The 22,276-nt window shown below is 47.4% G+C and overlaps 1 protein-coding gene across 5 annotated transcripts in view; it reads right to left on the bottom strand.

Moving 5' to 3' along the window:
* DNAH9 (dynein axonemal heavy chain 9) overlaps positions 1-22,276 on the bottom strand; it is a 396,459-nt gene that overhangs the window by 47,489 nt on the left and 326,694 nt on the right. For all 5 annotated transcript variants that reach the window (XM_075071725.1, XM_032803600.2, XM_032803609.2 and 2 more), the window contains one exon: positions 9,814-9,962. In XM_075071725.1, coding sequence (XP_074927826.1) covers positions 9,814-9,962 — 149 coding nt within the window. The remainder of the gene's footprint in view (positions 1-9,813; positions 9,963-22,276) is intronic.

Genomic DNA, 22,276 nt, shown 5'->3' with positions numbered 1-22,276 from the left:
AAGGAAACTGAGATGCCCTTAAATTTTGGAAATGGTTGGTTGAAATCTGTTCTGGTGCTTTGTGCCCTTAGGTCATTTCCTTCTCTAGTTCCCTCATAACAGCCAGTCCTTTCCGGCAGTGCTCAGGAGGAAGGAATCCTGCTATCTACTGGCTGTGTCCTTGTACCACTCTCCCCTCTGAAGAGGATAGAAATACATTTCCTAAAGGAGCGCTAGCCACCAAATCCCACAGCAGTTTGCAATACCAATATGGCTTAAATTGCCAGTAGTAACCAAAGAACTTACCACTGGCAATTTACAGAAGAGAAAACAGAATGCATCACAGCGAACTCCTGACATGGAGGAGACATAACATTCCTTCAAACTCCACTGAAGAATCACATTGTTTACTTTGACCCTCACATAGCAGAAATCCCATTAGGCTCTGTTTCTACCCAAACTGTCAGAGCTGGTTGTGGGAGTGGTTCTCGCTGACTGTGATGCAAAGTTTATACCATCTGTGACAGAGATGGCAATTTCCTGCAGTATCTTTGGGAGAGCTCACTGCATTTATGTATCATTGTGGGTCAAGGATTGTATGTAATCCCATGGAGGAGGGTGACCACAGCTCCTCCAGGAACTAGGCATCATGGGAGGTGATTAGGCAGATTCACACACCTCCAGAGAAGTACCCCCACATCAAAAGGGTCACATGAACTAGTTCAAACTGCATTCTCTGGAGACCAAGAAACAAAGAAAAGACTTTTGGATAAATAGCCTGAATTTAAACTAACTCAAGGCCTGCTTTCATATCCAACAAATGGACAGGACCTTCTGTCCAAGAGGGTGGGGGGGGTGTCCAGTTCTTCCTGGGAAGGGCTGGAAGGACTTTAGCTTACTGAATCCCCATAAGACTGATGAGTGTCCTCTGGCAAGCTTTTAGTATGTGTATAGGGACTATTATTGTTTTATGTATTTTCTCTGCAATGCTTTCGCCTCAAGAATAAATGTGCTTGTTTACAAAGGGCTGTGTGGGAACCTGTAACTGCTGCCAATTACAGCTGTTCACAGCCATCAGAGAGAGAAGAGCACACACACTGGCCTGGTTAGACAGTCTGGCTTGCTGGAGATATCACAATGCAGGCATGGAACTGTGCAGCCTGGAAAAACCCATCAGGAAGGAGAGAGACATGGGTTTCCACCCACAAGAGGAGATGGCTGGGGCTGGGAGCCGGGAGCCTGAAAGAAGTGCCCTTGGTGGACTACAGGTGCAGTTGCCCTGAACTGTGACTAGTCCAATAGCTGTTGCATTACCATATGATAGCAATAACTTATAACCAAGGCCCTGCAGGATGTGGTTGTTTCAGGCCCTGATGGGGCCTGTGGTAATTTCTATAGGCTGGGGAGCTACAGAGAGAAAGGATGGTCTAATGGTTAGCATGCTAGCCTATGAGTGGGGCGACTTGGGTTCAAGCTCCTGATCTGCCATAGGCTTTCTGTGTGACCTGGGGGAAATCTCCTATATCCCGCATGGAGAGGAACGCCATGGGAGTGAGGTGCCTAGGTATTGTTGGAAATCTCACAAGGCACCAGTCTGGCAGAAGGGTTACATACGAATATCTCAGAGACAATCTCTGCCTTAAAGACTCAGTCTGAGCAGGCAACAAAGGCACAGCTGCAGATGTAGCTAAAGCAGGTACTGGGCAGAAGGCAGGTAAAACTGGGCCCTATCAGGGCCATCCCTCCTTCCAGCACCTGATGGATCTAGAGTTGTATAGGGACATCTCCCTCCGCAACCATGTGGCCTTGGAGAAAGGAACAACAACAGAGAGGATCCAGATAGAGACTGGAGCAGGCAGGGCTGCTGCAGAAACAGGTGAAGTCAGGCCCAATTCTCAACATTTTTGACCAGTTTTTCTCTGCGCAGGGCTGATTGGCTGTTTTCTCCAATCCTCCCTCACATTTTCTTCACCCCAGCCTCTCTCCACACCTGGCCATCTTACTCTGTGCTCCCCACCCATCCCCTTCCCTTGGATGTCCCAGCGCCCTTTACTTTCCTTTCAAGTCAGCTCAGCTGATGTAAACACACACACGGAAAAAAACCATGGCACCAACATGACGTTTGGCACCATCCCATCATTCACTCTGCTGGTGTATGCTACCTCATCCCCCATTCTGTGTCCGTCTGGTCTATGGAGACAGTCGGCTCTGTGGGGCAAGGACTATCTACTGCTTTGTGTCTATGTCACGCATAGCACAATGGGGCTGTGTTCTCGGCTGGTCCTTCAGTGCTACCACAATAAATAGGATTAATAATCATAAGTAACATTATTACTTCCACTTTACAGGTGGGGAGCTCAGGCACAGACAGCTTGGGCAATTTGCCCAGCATCTCTCAGGGAGGCTGCAGTAGAGCAAGGAACTGAGTCCCACCTCCTGAGCCACAGGCCAGCCCCCATCACTACAATGCCAGCCTTCCTTTCCAGCAGGCTTTAGAATCTCCCAGCTCAGACAGAAGAGGAGAATGTGCACTTGGGATCCTGTGGCTAGGGAACTGGGAAAGCATCTGGACTTAGAGGTAGAAACTTGTTGTGGTGTCTGAGTAGAGAGTGGTGGGACTAGGACAGGATTCAGGAAAGGAGGGCACCTGGAAGAAGCTCTCTTCCATTTGCAAATATCTAGCCTGAATTTCGGAGAGATTTTAGTCTGCAGTAAAAGCTCATGGAGGACACACAAAATATTGAAGAGAGAGATTGAACCAAAGTCCCAGTGGGCCAGGTTTAAGACTGGTGTAACTGCATGGAAATAATGGCTTTGTTTTGTTTCATTTTTTCCACTTTTTTTCCATGCATAAACTTTGATGGCTGACGAAAGCCAGGTTCTCAATTACATGAGTCCTTTGCAATTCCAATTAAACCACTCATATCGTAGGTCACAGTGCCTGACTCCCAGTGCATGAACAGAACATAATGAAGACAATTTCACCTGCAGAACTATAAAAGTACAGCAACAATTTCTCATTTTCCAGCTATTGCCTTATCTTTTGAGAAAAATCATATAAAGGACAGGGCTCTCTCTGGCGTATGGCAAGCTCCACTTTCATGTAATTCAGTATTAATGGGACTTGATGACAGGAAAGAAATGGAATAAAATGTACAGAAATCTGTAGGGCATGTAAGCGCAGACTCCTGGTTGCCATGCAATACACCACGGGTAAGTCTACACCAGGAATGTAATTTCTACCTCGAAGAGACATACCCACGCTAGCTCTGATTGGGCTAGTGTGCTAAAAATAGAAGTGATACCACTGAGCCATGAGCAGAATGAACAGTGGTCGCAGCACCATGGCTATACCTCTATTCTTAGCACACATGCTCTGAGGGAGGTAGTATGGGTATGTCTCCTGGAGCTGGGACTCACACCACCAGCTCAAAGTGGAGGGGAGGTATAGCTCAGTGGTCTGAGCATTGGCCTGCTAAACCCAGCGTTGTGAGTTCAATCCTTGAGGGGGTGATTTGGGGATTGGTCCTGCTTTGAGCAGGGGGTTGGACTAGATGATTTCTTGACATCCTTTCCAACCCTAATAACCTATGGCGAGAGGGCCCTTTCCTCTCCCAGTGCAATTAGAGCAGAGGCCCATCACGTGCCTCATGCTGCATTCCAGGCAGCCATTTTCTTTCTGCATCTTATTAACATTCTTGACAGACATTCATTTGACATTAGTGCTGGTGAGAGGGGCTGGGCAGACAGCCCTGGAAACTAAAGTCACTCTCTTTATACACAAAAAAAGGTGCATCGCAGACAGAAGCAGAGGGAGCCCACTCCCCGCACGAGTCTTAGCTCTGGCCTAAGGGACCACCTCTAGGGAGACAGGCTAGTTCAATTTCACTGTCTTTGTGGTGCCTGGATTTTCTGCTGAAGCTATCAGCTGTATTGGTGTTTGGTGTGGACAGTGACCCCACTAAGGATGGAATGGAAACACATTGGCTTTGCACATACAGACCACTAAATAGCTGATGGGTTTTTTTAATATTCCACCTCGCACTCCTAGGAGTCAAAGCCCCCCTGAACTGGTGAGGCCTGAAGTCAGGTTAGAGAAGGGGAAAGCATATTGGATGAACATGACTGGGCTCCTGGGAAGAGCTGGAGCAGCGGCCAATGAACAAAGGATGTAGCCATACTTACAGGACCGGGGGGCGGGGGGGGCGGCAATCTCTATCCTGGGAAGCAGTGAATCTGGAAAAGATTTGGGTCCATGGTGGATAATCAGCTTCTATGAGCTTCCATGTGATGCTGTGGCCAAAAGGGCTAATGTGATCGTGGGATGCATAAACAGAGGAACCACAAGTAAGAGCAGAGAGATTCTTTTAGCTCTGTATTTGGCACTGGTGTGACCACTGCTGGAATCCTGTGTCCTGTTTGCCCACAATTCAGAACGTTGATAAATCGGAGAGGGTTCAGAGATGAGCCACGAGAATGATTAAAGGATTAGAAAACCTGCCTTATTGTGACAGACTCAAAGATCTCAATCTATTTTGCTTAACAAAGAGAAGGTTAAGGGGTGACTTGATCACAGATTATAATTACTTACATCGGGAACAAGTAATTAACCATTGGAACAATTCACCAAGGGTTGTGGTAAATTCCCATCATTGACAATTTTAAAATCAAGATTGGATGTTTTTCTAAAAATCTCTGCTCTAGCAATTTTCCCGGGGTCGGTCTCTGGCCTGTGTTATACAGGGGATCAGGCTAGATGATCACAGTGGTCCCTTCTGGCCTTGGAATCTATGGATCTGTGAGATGCAGTGTGACAAAAGGAGCCTCTTTGCCAACGGCAGTCAAGAAGGAACTGGCTACAATGATCTGGAGGTGCAAAGAAAGGTCCTGCAGGGAGCTGGGTTCAGGCTCTACCTCATTACCACTACCTTCAAGGGAAAAGGAACTGTAAGGGTTAGGGGTGTTCCTGAAGCTCACACTATGGAGCTTAGCCCTTCAAATGAGAATCCTGAATAGCTAGGAGCTTTGATAGAACATGTATTGACAACAGCAATTCAGTATGTCCCTGAAAGCAGTGCTTTACCAAATGCAGCACCCTTATAGAAACCCCTTCTACTCTGTGGTCAGCAGATCGCACTGGCCAAGGTGCTCACACAGCAGAGTGAGAGAGAGGTAAAATACTGGAAATTCTGCTAGTCTTTGGGGGAAAATGTTATAGGAATGTGGTTGCTATTTGTAGCTAGCTGATAGCATACTAAAAACCTCTGATGTGGGTTATAAGGCCTGGTCTACACTACGCATTTAAATCGATTTAAAGAGCGTTAAATTGATTTAACGCTGTACCCGTCCACACTACAACGCCCTTTAGATCGATATAAAGGGTTCTTTAAAACGATTTCTGTACTCCTCCCAGACGAGAGGAGTAGCGCTAAATTCGATATTGCTACTTCGGAATAGTGTTAGTGTGGACAAAAATCGACGTTATTGGCCTCCGGGACGTATCCCACAGTGCACCACTGACCGCTCTGGACAGCAATCAGAACTCTGAGGCACTGGCCAGGTAAACAGGAAAAGCCCCGCAAACTTTTGAATTACATTTCCTGTTTGCCCAGCGTGGAGCTCTGATCAGCACAGGTGACCACGCAGAGCTCATCAGCACAGGTAACAATGCGGTCTCCTGAGAATAATCGAAAAAAGAGCACCAGCCTGGACCGCACAAAGAGGTTACTACTGGATCTGATCGCTATATGGGGAGAGGATTCAGTGCTAACAGAACTCCGTTCGAAAAGATGAAAATGAAAAATATTTGAAAGAAATTTCAAAGTCTATGACGGGAAAAGGCCACAGCAGGGACTCAGTGCAGGCAGAGTAAAAGTAAGGAGCTCAGACAGGCATAACCAGAAAACCAGATCAAGCAAACGGAAGGTCTGGTCAGGGCCGAAAAACATGCCGCTTCTATGCTGAGCTGCATGCAATTTAGGGGGCTGCGCAACCAGTACCCCACCCCTGGCCGTGGATTCAGAGGTCGGGGTTGTAATATCAACCGTGGCTGAGGATTCTGCGGAGGGGGAAGATGAGGAGGAAGAGGAAGAGGAGGAAGAGCTTGCTGAGAGCACACAGCACTCCGTTAGCGCCCAAACAGCCAGGAGCTTTTTGTGACCCCAGAATTACCAATCCCAGCCCTCCCAAGCCACAAGCCCAGACAGTGAAGCCATGGAAGCGACCTCTGGTGATGTACCCTTTGTAACTTTGTAAATATTCTAATGAATGCCAGCAGGGCTCTTCGCAAGCCAGAGGTACAAAAGTTCGAGTTAACATGTTGAGGAGAACATTTCTGGCATCTGCGGAGGCAGGCTTAGTTGCCCTAGGCGGTCCCCCATTGTAGGACACTTCCACGCCATGCATGCATAGCAAGTAATTCGGAATCATAGCTTCACAAAGCACAGCTGCGCGTATGGCCCAGGTGACCTGCTGGCATTCAAGAAACATACGTTCTGCATCCTGCGGCTGGTATTCTCAGGAGAGTTATATCATTCATTGTAACCTGGTTGAAATTCAGGACTTTAATTAGGGGGCAGACATGGCGATTTTCCTACTGGGCAGCCGCTTAATCTTCCTTGCTCGTAGCAAAGCGGGGGGAGGGGGAGGAATGATAGCGCTGAGTTTCTCAGCGTTTGGCGAGCAGGAATCTTCCCAGGTACCCAGCCCGATGGATCATTACCAGTGACAGTGATCTTACATGATAGCAGCCATGCGGTGGGGGAGGAGGGGAAAGAGGGGGGGTTTGGGGTTTGCTGGTTCCTCTTAACAGGAAACAAGGCATCATAGATCACTGTGTATATGAATGCTGGAGAAGTCAAACAGAAAGCCTTACCATGGCCGCATGGAAGCTTAATTTGGATGCCTGGACCTGCGTCTGTGAGATCTGCAACACCAGAGCCACAGGCACTCAATATTAAACGATGCAAAATGCGACCTTGTAGTGAAATCACATGTGCTATGTAAGGTGGATAGTGTATTCACTGTGAAAGAGTACAAGCATTGTTCTGTAAAATGTATCTTTTTACATACTTCTCTCCCTCTTTTCCTCCCCCATGCAGCTGCCACAGTTGTCCGGCCTCCCTACCCCATCCCGAAGGCTAGCTCAGATAAGGCGGAGGAGGAAGAGAACACGAGATGAAATGTTCTCAGAAATCATGGAAGTAACACGCAATGACAGAGCTCATCAGAATGAGTGGAAGGATGTGCTAGCAAAGTACAGAAAGATGCCAGTGAACGGGAGGATAGGAGAGACGCTCGAGATGAGAGGTGTAGGCAGGAAGATCAGCGGTGGCAGGGGATGGCTACGCTGCAGCTGCTGCGTGCTCAAACTGATATCCTCCAACGCATGGTGGATCTCAGGAAGAGCAGCGGGCTTACAGAGTGCCACTGCAGCCCATGTTCAACCACCCTCAAAGCTCCCCACATGTTCCATATCTCCCTCACCCAGACGTGTAAGAACGCGTGGGGAAGGCTTTCTGCACCCGCCCACTCCACTCCCCTGGACAGTCCAAGCAAAAGGCTGTCATTACGTTGAAATGAGCTTAATGGCCTTTTCCTTCCTCCTATCCCTCTCCCAAAGCACAGCAGGCAGGGATACCTTGATAATTTCTCTGCCTCTTTTTATAATTACTTTTTAATAAAGAATACATCCAAAGGGGGAGGGTGGGTTGCTTACAGGGAATGACTTTTAAGAAAGAATACATGATTTTTAAACAATACTGAATGACTTTTAATAAAGAATACATGATTTTTAAACGATACTGACTTTATTTCCTTCAGCAAGCTGTAAGTAAAGGGGAAGGGTGGGTTGCTTACAGGGAATGAGTCAATCAGAGGGGAGGTTCATCAAGGGGAAACAAACACAGCAGTCACACCGTACCCTGCCCGTGCTGAAACTCGTTTTCAAGGCTTCTCTGATGCGCACCGCCTCCTGGTGTGCTCTTCTAATCGCCCTGGTCTCTGGCTGCTCGTACTCAGCGGCCAGGTGATTTGCCTCAGCCTCCCACCCCGCCATAAATGTCTCCCCCTTACTCTCACAGAGATTGTGGAGCACACAGCAAGCAGCAATAACAAACGGGACATTGGTTTGGCTGAGGTCTGAGCGAGTAAGTAATGTTCGCCAGCGCCCTTTTAAACGGCCAAATGCACATTCTACCACCATCCTGCACTTGCTCAGCCTGTAGTTGAAACAGCTCCTGACCACTGTCCAGGCTGCCTGTGTATGGCTTCATGAGCCATGGCATCAAGGGATAGGCTGGGTCACCCAGGATAACGACAGGCATTCAACATCCCCAACGGTTATTTTCTGGTCTGGGAAGTAATTCCCTTGCTGCAGCCGTTTAAACAGAGTAGTGCTTCTGAAGACGCGAGCGTCATGAACCCTTCCTGGCCATCCCACGTGGATGTTGGTGAAACGTCCCTTGTGATCCACCAGTGCTTGCAGCACCATTGAAAAGTACCCCTTGTGGTTTACGTACTGGGTGCCCTGGCGCTCTGGGGCCAAGATAGGGATATGGGTTCCATCTATGGCCCCCCACAGTTAGGGAATCCCATTGCAGCAAAGCCATCCACTATCACCTGCACGTTTCCAAGAGTCACAACCTTTCGTAGCAGCAGCTTAACGATTGCTTTGGCTACTTGCATCACAGCAGCCCCCACAGTAGATTTGCCCCCACTCCAAATTGATTCCGACTGACCGGTAGCTGTCTGGCGTTGCAAGCTTCCAGAGGGCTATTGCCACTCGCTTCTCCACTGTGAGGGCTGCTCTCATCTTAGTATTATGGTGTTTCAGGGCAGGGAAAGCATGTCACAAAGTTCAAAGAAAGTGCTCTTACGCATGCGAAAGTTTTGCAGCCACTGGAATCGTCCCACACCTGCAAAACTATGCGGTCCCACCAGTCTGTGCTTGTTTCCCGCGCCCAAAATCGGCGTTCAATGGTAGAACCTGCCCCAGAGAATCGAAAAAGAGCACCAGCCTGGACCGCACAAGAGGTACTCGATTCTGATCGCTATAATGGAGAGAGGATTCAGTGCTAACAGACTCCGTTCAAAAAAAACGAAATAAAAAATATTTTGAAAGAATTTCAAAGTCTATGACGGGAAAAGGCCACAGCAGGGACTCAGTGCAGTGCAGAGTAAAAAGTTAAGGAGCTCAGACAGGCATACCAGAAAACCAGAGCAAACGGAAGGTCTGGGTCAGGGCCGAAAAGCATGCCGCTTCTATGCTGAGCTGCATGCAATTTTAGGGGCTGCGCAACCAGACCTCCCACCCCTGCCGTGGTCAGGCACTGGGCTCTCAACCCAGAATTCCAAGGGGCGGGGGAGACTGAGGGAACTATGGGATAGCTACGGAACAACTACCCACAGTGCACCGCTCCAGAAATCGACGCTAGCTTTGGACCATGGACGCACACCATCGAATTAACGTGCCTAGTGTGGACGCGCACACTCGACTTTATAATATCAGTTTTAAGAAACCGATTTTAGCTAAATCGATATTGTCCCGTAGTGTAGACGTGGCCTAAGTTGTATGAGAGACAAAGTCAGAAACTACAGCAGTGTGAAGAGTGTTGGTATTCTAGGCAATACACAGAAGAGAGAAGTTTAACTTAAACTTTAGGTGAAAATTCACAAAACTCTGTAAAGCACACTTTGGGCATTATCTATTTTTAACAGGTTGCTCTATTATCCATGAGGAGCCAAGAGCAAACCCAGGAGATTCATGCCAGGATAATGACATAGAAGATAACAAACCATGATGCTGTGGATTGTTCAGAGACTTGATTTATTTACCTTGTTTCTCCACATCCTTCAGAGGGTCAACCCCTGGGGACAGGATAAAGAACATTGGGGTTGCAGGTCCTGACTCCTCAAATGATGTTGCAAAATCCAGAGATCTTCCTACCACATATTTACTTCCCAGCTTTTCTTCAACAAAATCTCTGCCAGAAAAACATTGCAAGACTGTTAATATTCAGAAAAGCCAGAAATACTCAGGGCAGATAGTATATTTCTAAACTCTTGCACAATCTATTAAGTGCATTTATTGTATCTTGCAAACTCAGAGAAGTAAGAAACCTCATGATAAACTGAATGCAAAATACAGAATCCTAATCAGGACTTGTAGCTTACCATTAGGAATTGCTATTTCAGTAGCACGGCCAGCTCCAGGCCCCAGCGGCCAAGCATGTGCTTGGGGCAGCATGCCGCAGGGGGTGCTCTGCCGGTTTCCCAGAGGGCGGCAGGCGACTTCGGTGGACCTCCCACCTGCTGAGGGTCCGCTGGTCCCGCGGCTCTGGTGAAGCATCCACAGGCACGCCTGTGGGAGGTCCAGAGCCGCGGGACCAGTGGACCCTCCGCAGGCATGCCTGCGGGAGGTCCACCGGAACTGCGGGACCAGCGAGCAGCAGAGCGCCCCCCGTGGCGTGCCACCATGCTTCGGGCGGTGAAATGGCTAGAGCCGACCCTGTTCAGTAGATGTATCTTTGAAGCCCCTGTGTGACATATACAAACAAACAGAATGAGAGAAAAGACGAGATAACCAGCCATAGCAAGGGCATTTTAGGGGTGTTGTGGTAAGAAGAGATATGCTGGGGGGTTCTGGTGACTGCCTGGATCACAAACCTCTTTGAGACTGGATGTGAACACACCATCGATTAACTGTCAGGATTAGTTAATCAGAAGCCCCTCACTTGAGACAAAAGGGGGTTGTGAACTCACTTAGGAGCAGGTGGAGTGGAGGAAGGGGTTTTGTATTTTATGGGGCGGAAGGTAGTTGGAACAGACAGAAACTGAGAACACACAAAACAGAGAAAGACTGAGACATAAAAAAGCAAAAAAGCCAAGCAGTAGCTGAGTACACTTTGACCCTGGGAAAAAACTGGAGCCTTTGGGTCTGTCGGCTAAGAAGGCTTGGGGCTGTACATTGAGAAACTGCTCCTTTTGTTCCTAATTCCTTTTGCTCCTGGGTTCAGAGAAGCAGGACTTCATAAATTCCTTGTAAATAAACAAGATGACATCAAAGAAATTACCAGCCTCCATCAATTTTTACTTCCACCTGGAACATCTCCATGGTTTCAAAATCTGATTAGTTGCTTTTATCAAAACAGTATAGGACACACAGAATGGCAGAACAGGAAGTCAAATAGAATCCCTATTTTCTGGAGTCATTTACAAAGTTAATATTTTCAGCTGCCACTTATTTTCTCCCCTATCTCAGGTCAATGACATTAACCAGCCTCTTGAAACTACAGCTGTTTCCTCCTCAAACTCTGTGAAGAACTCCGTGGTTCCCTAGTAATAATTATATTTTGCACTTCTCTCTCAGGGCAATGGGCAGTCCACAGTGAAGAAGAAGGACAAGCTTCTGTTTCAAACCAATGGGGATCATTTTATTTCAGTAACGATGAAGGGCAGGATGCAAAGACATGCATATGATAGCAGATGGCAACACAAAGCTGGAGACATCAGGACAGCATCACACACACATACACAATTTGTATGTGACACTGTTGCTTTTTAGGCCAGGCTGACATACACCCAGTGGGCTAGCCTTTTAGATCCTGGTTGTAGAAGAAACTGCATCTTATTAAACCATGCCCCTTGTCGGGGTACAGTTCCCATTCCTGATATATGAGGCTAATTTTAGCAAGAAACACCCAGAAAAAGTGCTTGAAAGGAACACGATCATGTAACATCTAAGCCATTTAAATGGGGTCATTCCTTGTCTCAACGTTGCCCGCAGTAGTTACCTAAGGAATTGGGGTGGGACAATTGAACTTTGTCTGTCTAGAAGTGATGTTCTCCACTCCTGGTAGGAATTCCCCATGTTCAGAGTTCTAAAGCCATTGATTTCAGCTAGTCTGTCTCTTCCTGGCCTTATAATGGAAGGCAGGGTTCTCCCACTATCCCAGCTGCCTTGCCAAGTCAGTAGTGAAATTGCTCCCATATGTGCAAATAAAATTGGATAATAAAATAAAGAGGGAAGAGAAGGTACAGAAATCTGGACTCTGTCGGGAGGAAGGGAAGTAGTGATCTGTTATGATATTTACTTTCAGACAACAGTTAAAATAATCTCCATTTCTTTTCTGAAGATGCATCATAGAGATTCCCACTCCTGATGGCTAAAAGCTCCTCTAAAATACTTACAGTGGGACAACAAAGAAAGGTGTCTTACCTTACTGTCTGAGTTCTTAGAGATGCCTTTGCCCACATGAATCTCACCATAGGTCTGTGGTTCTGTATGTGTGAGAGCCTGGGACCTGCTGGTGATCATAGAATATCATGATTGGAAGAGACCTCAGGAGGTCATCTAATCCAACCCCCTGCTCAAAGATGGACCAATCCCCAGACAGATTTTTGCCCCAGATCCCTAAGTGGCCCCCTCAAGAATTGAACTCACAACCCTTGGTTTAGCAGGCCAATGATCAAACCACTGAGCTATCTCTCCCCTCTATACACCAGCATGTCCCCTACCATGAGGATATAAAGAATGGAACAACCTCCAACTCCCCTTAGTTTCTTCATTAATATAGAATATCCAGCTAAGGACTCCAAAGCAGTAGGCTAGGAGCATGGGCTGTGGGATCTGTGTGGACACAAGCATCGCGAAGAATTTCAGTTACTGTAAGGTAAGTAACCTATGCTTCTAAAAGCATTTGTTCACATGTCTCTCACTACAGGTGGGTGACTAGCAGTTACCCCTCAAGGAGATGGGTAATTGGAGTTCTGTCTCAATAATGACTATAGAACCAGCCTTGTCACACTGGGCATCTGATCTAGAAGCTGCCACAAGGGAGTAGCAGTTGGTAAACATATGAAGAGAAACCCAAGTAGCTGCCCCACAAGTCTCAGAAATATGGACTTCCCTGAAACAAGCTACAGCTATTGACTGAGCCCAAATAGAGTGTGCCCTAACTCAGGAGGGAATAGGTAGTTTATTTAATGGAGTGGGAAAGCTTAATGCAGTTTGTAACCCACTTAGAGAGTCTTTCAGAGAAACAGCTTGCCCTTTAGACTTATCACCAAAAGCCATAAAGAGTGTGGCTGATTTACGAAATCGCTTTGTACTGGAAAGATAAAAGGACATAACTCTAAGAACATCTAGTGTGTGGAGTTTAACCTCTGCAGAGAGTAATGAGGTTTAGGGAAAAAACACCGGTAAGTATATAAATATTCAAAACGATTTTTGGTAAAAACACTGGATGTGTCCTGAGAGTAACCCTGTCTTTATGAAACACAGTGCGTGGATGGCTTGCCCTCAAAGCCTGAAATATGCTCACCAGGTGAGCTGAGGTGATGGCTGTTTTAACAGAACAGTGATATAATGAATATAATGACATGGATTCAAAGGGAGTGCCCATCAAAGACAGGACCACCGCATTCAAGTCCCAGGTAGGGAATGTAACATAAGTTCAGCTGTCACAGGGTGACTCACTCCTTTAAGAGGAGGGGGAGCCACCCTCACCTGTGGCTTAATTAGCTACTTCCCAACCTGAGGGGGCAGGAACAAGGGAGGGTCAGGTGAGAGATTAATGGACCCCCAGAGTGCTCCGAGAGAGGTCTGTCTGGGGTGTGGAACCACAAGGAGTGGGCAGGCCATATGGAAGGTCTGAGTCGGGGTCAGCAGGAAGCCAGGCACTCCACAGAAACCAGCCTGGGGCCCAGTGTTCTAACCCAGAAAAGGCGGCAGAGAAACTTTTTCGTTTGTTGGGACCCTCTAGTTCGACTTCTGCCACCTCGGAAGGGGTTAAGTTTGTGACTTGGCTGGAGGGCTAAGCCACATCTCTAGCCCTGTTTGTGGAGTTACTAGGGACTCTTAAAGAAGGAAACTGAGGAAGAACGTATCTGTGACTCCACACTTGGCCAGCAGAGACTGTTGCAGGGCAGGCATGTTCTCCGACACCAGCCTATTAAAAATCCTTTTAAAGTGGGATGGGGAAAAAAAAAAAATCAAATGACTTCAACAGATGACATCTGATAGAGCTAGTCAGGAGAGGACTCCAAGGATGACAAGTAGTCCAGGATAGCTGGAACTGAACAGCTGAAAGGCTGAATGTGTCTCTGAATAGATCACATCAAGAAACTCTTCCACATAGCTTTATATATTCTAGTAGAGAGGCTTATCTGCTCTGGATCAAAACCTAGTATCCACGCAGCTTAGTCAGCCAACCTCCATATGGTCACATACAGAGTTGCCAGGACTGGGTGCCACAGTAGAACTTGGCTCTGCAAAATGATTTCCAGTAGGTTCGTAAGTGGAAGAGGTGGTCTGATGGACAGGTGCATCACATTGCAGTACCAGAACTGGTGAACCCAGGCTGGAACCATCATCATCCCCTGGGTTTATCCTGATGTATCTTTCTGAGGACACTGGGAATTAGTAGAATGGGAGGCATAAAGCAGGTTCTCTCCCAACCAAATCAGAAATGCATCTGCCATACACTCTCAGCTTATTCTTCCTTAGGAGCAGAACACTGGACACTTCATGTTCCCATCACTAGCAAACAGGTCTATCGAGGGAATTCCCCATTTTAGGAATACCTGATCTAGAACTGAATCTTTCAGATATGAGGCATGAGTGATGGAGTTCTTTCTGCGTAGTCGATCTACAAATCGGTCTGGATACTTGGAAGATGGAGAACAATTAGGCTGATCTGAGGTAGGATGTATCAGTCCCAATTTATCCTGCTTCCTGATATAAGAGGGATGATCTCACTCTCCCTGGCTGTTTCTATAGTGCACAGCTGTTGCACTGACCATCAGGATTTGAGTTATAGTGCCATGAAGGAGAGGCAGAAAGGCCTTGCAAGCTAGATACATGTACTAGAGTTCAGGGCCATTCATGTATAACAGAGACTCTGCTCAGGGCCACATGCCTAATATCTGGAGACAGTCCAAGTGTTCACCTCAGCTCAGTGTGGACGTATCCACCACCAGAGTCTTTGATGGGATAGGTGATGTTTTGAGGGTCTGTCCATCAAAGCAGAAATGTCCCTTCACTTTCAGAGGCACTTTGATAGGTACATCCTTAGTGCGTTTGATTTGCTGATAAAATTATCTTAATCAGCCAGGAAGAGGGTGGAGGCATAACTGTGCCTATGGAGTCACATAAATACAAAGCCTCCACACATGACCACTTAGTCCCAGGAGTAGCATCTCTTGTTCCTGACTAAAACAGGTTTTAGAGCTGGAGCAGACTGCCACCAAGGAGGAGGAGCCTCAGAATCAGGAACACCTCTCATTGTCCTCTCCATAAAAAATATTTTCAGTCAAGCATCATAGGCCTTTCACTTTCCACTGCAGCATTTGACTTTGTTTCTCCCCAAAAAAGGGAGACAAGCAGAGGGAAGAAGACATAGGGTACATCTACACTGCACGATTATTTCGAATTAGCTTAATCCGATATTACAAAACAGATCTAATAAAATCGGTTTAGCACGTCCACAGTGGGATCACAAAATCGATTGTTTGCGTCCATGGTCCAAAGCTACCATCGATTTCAGGAGCGGTGCACTGTGGGTAGCTGAGCTTAGTCAGAGAGGACTCCAAGTACAGATGTCGGATAGCTGAAACTGACGCGAACAGCTGATGGTCTCTGTATCACTCAAATAACTTCCATAGCTGTTATCTTGTGAAGAGCTTATCTGCTGGATCAAACCTAGTATCCACGCAGCTTAGTCAGCCAACCCCATATGGTCACATACAGAGTTGCCAGACGGTGCCCACAGTAGAACTTGGCTTCGCAAAATGATTTCCAGTAGGTCGCTAAGTGAGAGTGGTCTGATGGACAGTGCATCACATTGCAGTAACCATAACTGGTGAACCCGACTGGAACCATCACATCCCGGTTATCCGATGTATCTTCTGAGACACGGGGAATGTAGAATGGGAGGCATAAGCAGGTTCTCCCAACCAAATAAAGAGCTCTGCATACACTCCAGCTTATTCTCTTAGAGCAGAACACTGGACCACTCCATGCCCATTCACTAGCAAAGCAGTTCATCGAGGGAATTCCCCATTTGGATACCTGATCTAGAACTGAATTCAGAATGAGGCATGAGGATGGTTCTTTCTGCGTAGTCGATTTATCAATCGGTCTGGATACGGAAGAATGGAAAAAATATCTGATTCAGAGGATGTATCATCCAATTAACCCCTGCTTCCTGATAGAAAGGCAGAACTCACTCTCGCCTGGGTTTCTAAGTCACAGCTGTTGCACTGACCATCAGGAGAGTTAGTGCCATGAAGGAGAGGCAGAAGGCCTGCAAGCTAGATACATGATTTCAGGGCCATTCATGTAAACAACTCTGCTCAGGGCCACATGCCTAATTCGGAGACAGCCCAAGTGTCACCTCAGCACTCATGTGGACGTATCCACCACCAGATCTTTGATGAGGTATGTTTGAGGGTCTCCTATCAAAGCTAAAATGTCCTTCACTTCAGAGGCACTTGATAGGTAATCCTTAGTGGCGTTTGATTTGCTGATAAATATCTTAATCAGCCAGGAAGAGGGAGCAGAACTGGCTATGGAGTCACATAAATACAAAGCCCTCCAACATGACCACTTAGTCCCAGGAGTGCTCTCTTGTTCCTGACAAAAACAGTTTAGAGCGAGCAGACTGCCACCAAGAGGAGGACTCGAATCAGGAACACCTCCAGTCCTCTCCATAAAAATATTTTCAGTCAGCATCATAGCCTTCACTCCCTGCAGCATTTCTTTGTTCTCGCCAAAAAAAGGGAACAAGCAGAGGAAGAAGACATAGGTACATCTACACGCACGATTATTCGAATAGCTTAAGCGATATTAACAAACAGATCTAAAAAAATCGGTTTAGCACGTCCACAAGTGGACACAAAATCGATGTTGCGTCCATCCAAGCACACGATTTCAGAGCGTGCACTGTGGGTAGCTGTTCCTCAGCTAACCCATAGTTCCCACTCCGGGTTGAGAGCACAGTGCGTGATTGGGCAGAAAACATCTGCTCTCACCGCGCAGCAGCGCGTCTGCCAGCAGCATCAGTACACAGAGGGTGACATTTACAGTACTCAAGGAATTATTATTTTACTTTTCTTTCACGTCGGGGGAGGGAGGACTGACGAGCTTTCCGTGAACCAGCAGACACCGTTTTGTACAGTAATTGAGCTCGCACGATTGTTGACTTGTGTTTTTTGTTTCTCATATATAAATTTATTGTAGTCTTTTGTGTATCATCCTTTTACCCTTCTCTCCCTCTTCCTCCTCTTCATGACCATTCGTTTTGATCTCTGGTTCGTTATCGGTTTCACGTCTCATGCTTTTTTTTTTTTCTTCTGAAGTCGTTTTATTTTTTCATATGGACTTTTTTATTCTCTTGTTCTTTACGGAGTTTCTCTATAATAACCTATTTGTTCTCAATATTCAGCGATAGATCATATATCCACCGTAAGGTTCAAATGCTAGTAGTTATTTGATTTGACTGCATCAACCATCTCCGTTCTGTATATTTTAGCTGTGCACGTGCAGTAATTTCTATTTGCTATCTAATGTCTCTTGAGGTTTCCTGCTTATTCCGTTGCTATCTTGACATCGGAGTTCGATTGCGCCAGAGCGGTCAGTGGTGCACGTGGTACCTCTATGGAGGCCATAATGTCGATTCGCCAGAACCCTATCCGTTATCACTTATCGAATTTAGCGCTACCCTGTGGGAGAGAGTGTCCGAATCGTTTAAGGGAGCCATTAATCTCGAATTTCTAATGCGAGCGTACTGTGAACGGACAGCGTTAATCCGGTAGATCGGGCCATGTTAAACGGATTTAGAAGTGCCGCTCGTTGAGACCTGGCAAGAGGTGTGTTTTCTGATCTTGAATCATGCTGTACACGCTGGGACAGCAGTGGTGCACGAGAGACCAGGTGCATTACAGGGTAAATAACCGCTACCCTAGATTAAGATGCCTGTCTGGGAATGCCAGATAGCATAGCTTTGGGGCACAGCTAGACACGGGGAACTCGCTGTAGTGATCTCATCATGCCTCCATTATGTTGGTAATGTCGGTTCTCGTAGATTCTTCCTCTGTATCGGGCATTCTTGGCTACGATATAACGTTGCACACAAATATTAAAAACCTACGTTTTTGCTGTACCTGCTTACAGCATCAATTGCTCGTATAGTGACTTCATCTTCATATATTTACAACTCTCCCAATTTGTCATCTGCAAATGTATCCGGTTATGATTATGTTTTCCAAGCCTTGATAAAATGTTAAATGGAGAGGGCATGGCTAGGACCCTCTAGAAACACACCTGCACAGTAATGATTCCCAGTTAAACTATGTGAGACCTGAGGTTTAGCCAGTTTTATAATCCATTTAATATCTCCAATAGCTAGAAATTGTTCTAGTTTTTTAATCATGTCTTATAGAAAGGGCGGTCTACACTACGCGTTTAAATCGAGTTAAAGGCATTAAATCGATTTAACGCTGTCACCGTCCACATACAACACCTTATATACGATTAAAGGGCTCTTTAAATCGATTTCTGTACTCCACCCGACGAGAGAGTAGCGAATCATGATAATATCGGATACCGGTGTGTGGACGAAAATGACGTTATTGCCTCCGGACGTTCCCACAGTGCACACTGACCGCTCGACAGCAATCTGAACTCGGATGCAGCGGCAGGTAAACAGAAAAGCCCCGCAACTTTTGAATTACATTTCCTGTTGCCGCAGTGGAGCTCTGATGTCACACAGGTGACCACGCAGAGCTCATCAGCACAGTAACAATGCGTCTCCTGGAACGAAAAAGCACCAGCCTGGACCGCACAAGAGTACTCGATCGATCGCTAATTGGAGGGACAGAGCTAACAGAACTCTATTCAAAAGACGAAATGAAAATATTTGAAGAACATTCAAGTCTATGAGGAAAGCCACGCAGGATCAGTGCGTGCAGAGTAAAGAGTTAAGAGCTCAGACAGGCTACCAGAAACCAAGAAGCAAAGGAGGGTCTGGTCAGGGCCGAAACATGCCGGTCTGTGCTGAGCTGATGCATTTAGGGGCTGCGCAACCAGGACCCACCCGCAGGATCAGAGTCGGGGTTGTAAACAACCGTGGCTGAGAGTGCGCGGAGGGGAATAGAGGAGGAGAGGAAGAGCTTGCGAGAGCACACAGCACTCCATTAGCCCACAGCCAGGACTTTTTGGTGACCCAGAATTACGTCCAGCCCTCCAAGCCACCCCAGACAGGAGAAGCAGACGACCTCTGGTGGTTACCTTTTAAATCAAACAGAGAAAACCAGCGTTTTTTATGATTGACATGCATCAGGGCTTGGATGCATTTGCAGCAGTAAAAAAAGGAAAGTTCGTTAATGTGGTCGGGGATGGAGAGGAATCCTCCAACGAGAGAATCTCTATGAATCGGCTGCTTGAGGTACTCAAAAAGCTGTTGCAGAGATTCTGGCAAGCAGCCCGTTTGGTCCCTCTTGTATGACACTTCACACATGCCATGTAGCAGTAAGTTCGAAATCATACTCCAAGCCACCAGCCGCGTTGGCCAGGGGACAGGCTGGCAATTTCCAGAACATCGTTCTGCATCGCGGTGTATTCTAGGAGAGTATATCATTCATTGTAACCTGTAAATTCGGAATTAAATTAGGGCAGACATGGCGATTTTCCTACTGGGCAGCCGCTAACTTCCTCTGTCGTAGACAAAGCGGGGGAGGGGGGAAGGAAGCGCTGAGTTTCTCAGCGTTGCAGCAGCATCTTTCCCCAGCGACCAGCCACGGCGCGGGAGTGTGGGGGGAAGGAGGTGCGTAGCACATGATCTAATGAATAGAAGCCCATGCGGTGGGAGAGGGGAAAGAGACTGGGTTTGGGTTTGCTGGTTCTCCTAACAGGAACAACAGGTCAGCATAGTACACTGCGTATAGATGCTGGAGAAGGTAAAACAAAAGCTACCTGCATGGAAGCTTAATGGATTCCTGGACCTGCGCGTGAGATCTGAACAAACCAGACACACCTCCATGAAAACGATGCAAATGCAATCTGTGTGAAATCACGTGTGCTATGAAGTGGTAATGTGATCACTGTTCAAGAAGTAACGAGCATTGTCTGAAACGTCTTTTTAACATATTTCTCCCTGTCTCCTCCTCACATGCAGCTGCACTAGTTGCCGCCTACCCGCCATCCCGAACGAGGCACATAAGCGGAGGAGAATGAGAACGCGAGTAAATGTTCGTCAGAAACATGAGAACACGCAGAGAGCAAGCCTCAGAGATGAGGAATGTAGCAGCGTAAGAACGTGCTACAGGAGATGCAGTGAGATGGGAGGAAGACGCCGAGATGAAGTGTAGGCAAGAAGGTCAGCGGTTGTGGGATGCACGCTGCAGTCGCTGCGTGTCAAGCTGATATCTCCACGCAGGTGGATCCTTTCCAGAAAACAGCGGACTCAGAGTGCGCCGAGCCCATGTTAACCACACGCTAATCCACACGTTTCATAACTCCCCACACCGACGTTAAGACGCTGGGGCAAGGTTCCTGCACCCCCCACTCCCCTCCCATGGACAGTACAACAAAAGGCGTGCATTAGTAATAGCTTAATGCCTTTCCTTCCTCCTATGCTCTCCCAAAGACACAAGCAGAGGATACCTGCTTTGCTCGCTCTTTTTTAATACTTTAATAAGATTACATCCAAAGGGGAGAGGTGGTTGCTTACAGGAAGCACTTTTTTAAGACAGATACGAGATTTTAACATACTGAATGACTTTAAAATGCAAACATGATTTTTACAACGATACTTGATTTATTTCCTCAGTAAGCTGCAGTAAGAGAAGGGTGGTGCTTACAGGAGGAGGTCAATCACGGGGGGGCTTCATCAGGAGGGAAACAGACCAAGCAGTCAAGCCGTCCTGGCGCGTGCTGAACTCGTTTTCAGGCTTCTCGATGGCGCCGTTCTGTGTCTCTTCTATGCCCTGGGTCTCTGGGCTGTCGTTACTCAGCGGCAAAGATTTCGCCTAGCCTCCCACCCGCATAATGTCCCCTCTACTCCACAAGATTGTGGAGCACACAGCAAGCAGCATAACGAACGGGATCTGTGTTGGTGAGGGCTGAGCGAGTAGTAAGTGCCAGACCTTTAATGTCCCAAATGACATTCTAGCTACCATCTGCCACTGCTCGCGGCCTGAAGTTGAACCAGGTTCTGACCACTGCCAGTGCCTGTTATGGCTGCTGACAATGGCATCAATGGGGTAGGCGGGTCACCAGGATACGACAAGGCATTCATACACCCACACGGTTATTTCTGGCTAGAAGAATTCCTGCTGCACCGTTCAAACAGAGTAGAGTTCTGAAGCGCGAGCAGATCGACCCTTCCTGGCCATCCCCTGATGGGTGAACGATCCCTTGTGATCCACCAGTGCTTGCAGACATTGAAAAGACACCCTTGCGGTTTATGGTATGGTGCCCTGGGCTCTGGGCCAAAAGAGGGTATAGGTTCCATCTAGGCCCCCACACAGTTAGGAGAATCCCATTGCAGCAAAGCCATCCACTATCACCTGCACGTTCAAAGTCAAACCTTCGTAGCAGCAGCTTAAGATGCTTTGGCGATCACACGCACCCCACATGATTTGCCCACCAAGATGTGTCCGATCGGACGTAGCTGTCGGCGTTGCAGCTTCCGAGGGCGATTGACCACTCGCTTCTCCATGTGAGGGCTGCTCTCTCTTAGTATTAGGCGTCAGGCGGGAAGCAGTCACAAAGTTCCAAGAAAGTGCTTTAGCATGCAAAAGTTTGCGTCCACTGAGATCTGCCTACACCCAAATAGGCGGTCCCACCTTCGTGCTGTTCCCGCGCCAAACGCAGCAATTGGTAGAACCTGCCATACCACAGTTAGCTCGAAAGCCAAAAGGGCCCGGTTTGGGAGAATTCGTGTCCTGTCCTCATCGTCTCGTCCGCAGCGCTGTCATAGCTGCCTCCTTCTCCTGCCTCTTGCCCTTGATGTTATGGTTCAGCATAGACAGCATGAAGTCGGCCGAGTTTGACAACGTTCACGATGGTTACTGATCTCAGCAGGGTCATGCATTTGCTGTCATGGCGTTGCTCGTTCACCAGGAAAAAGGTGCCGAAATGTTTCTCGCTCACAAGAGGAGAGCTGTACCAAAACCGTGGAATGATCTGCCCTCAGAGCACTGGGCTCTCAACCGGATCCAAGGGCGGGAGAACGGAGAACTAAGAAGCTACGAACAACACCGCCATGACCGCACCAGAAATCGAGCGCGAGGCGCT

Source organism: Chelonoidis abingdonii, chromosome 13, assembly GCF_003597395.2.
Source record: "Chelonoidis abingdonii isolate Lonesome George chromosome 13, CheloAbing_2.0, whole genome shotgun sequence".
Lineage (NCBI taxonomy): Eukaryota > Metazoa > Chordata > Testudines > Testudinidae > Chelonoidis > Chelonoidis abingdonii.
This window is presented reverse-complemented; position numbering and strand designations above follow the sequence as displayed.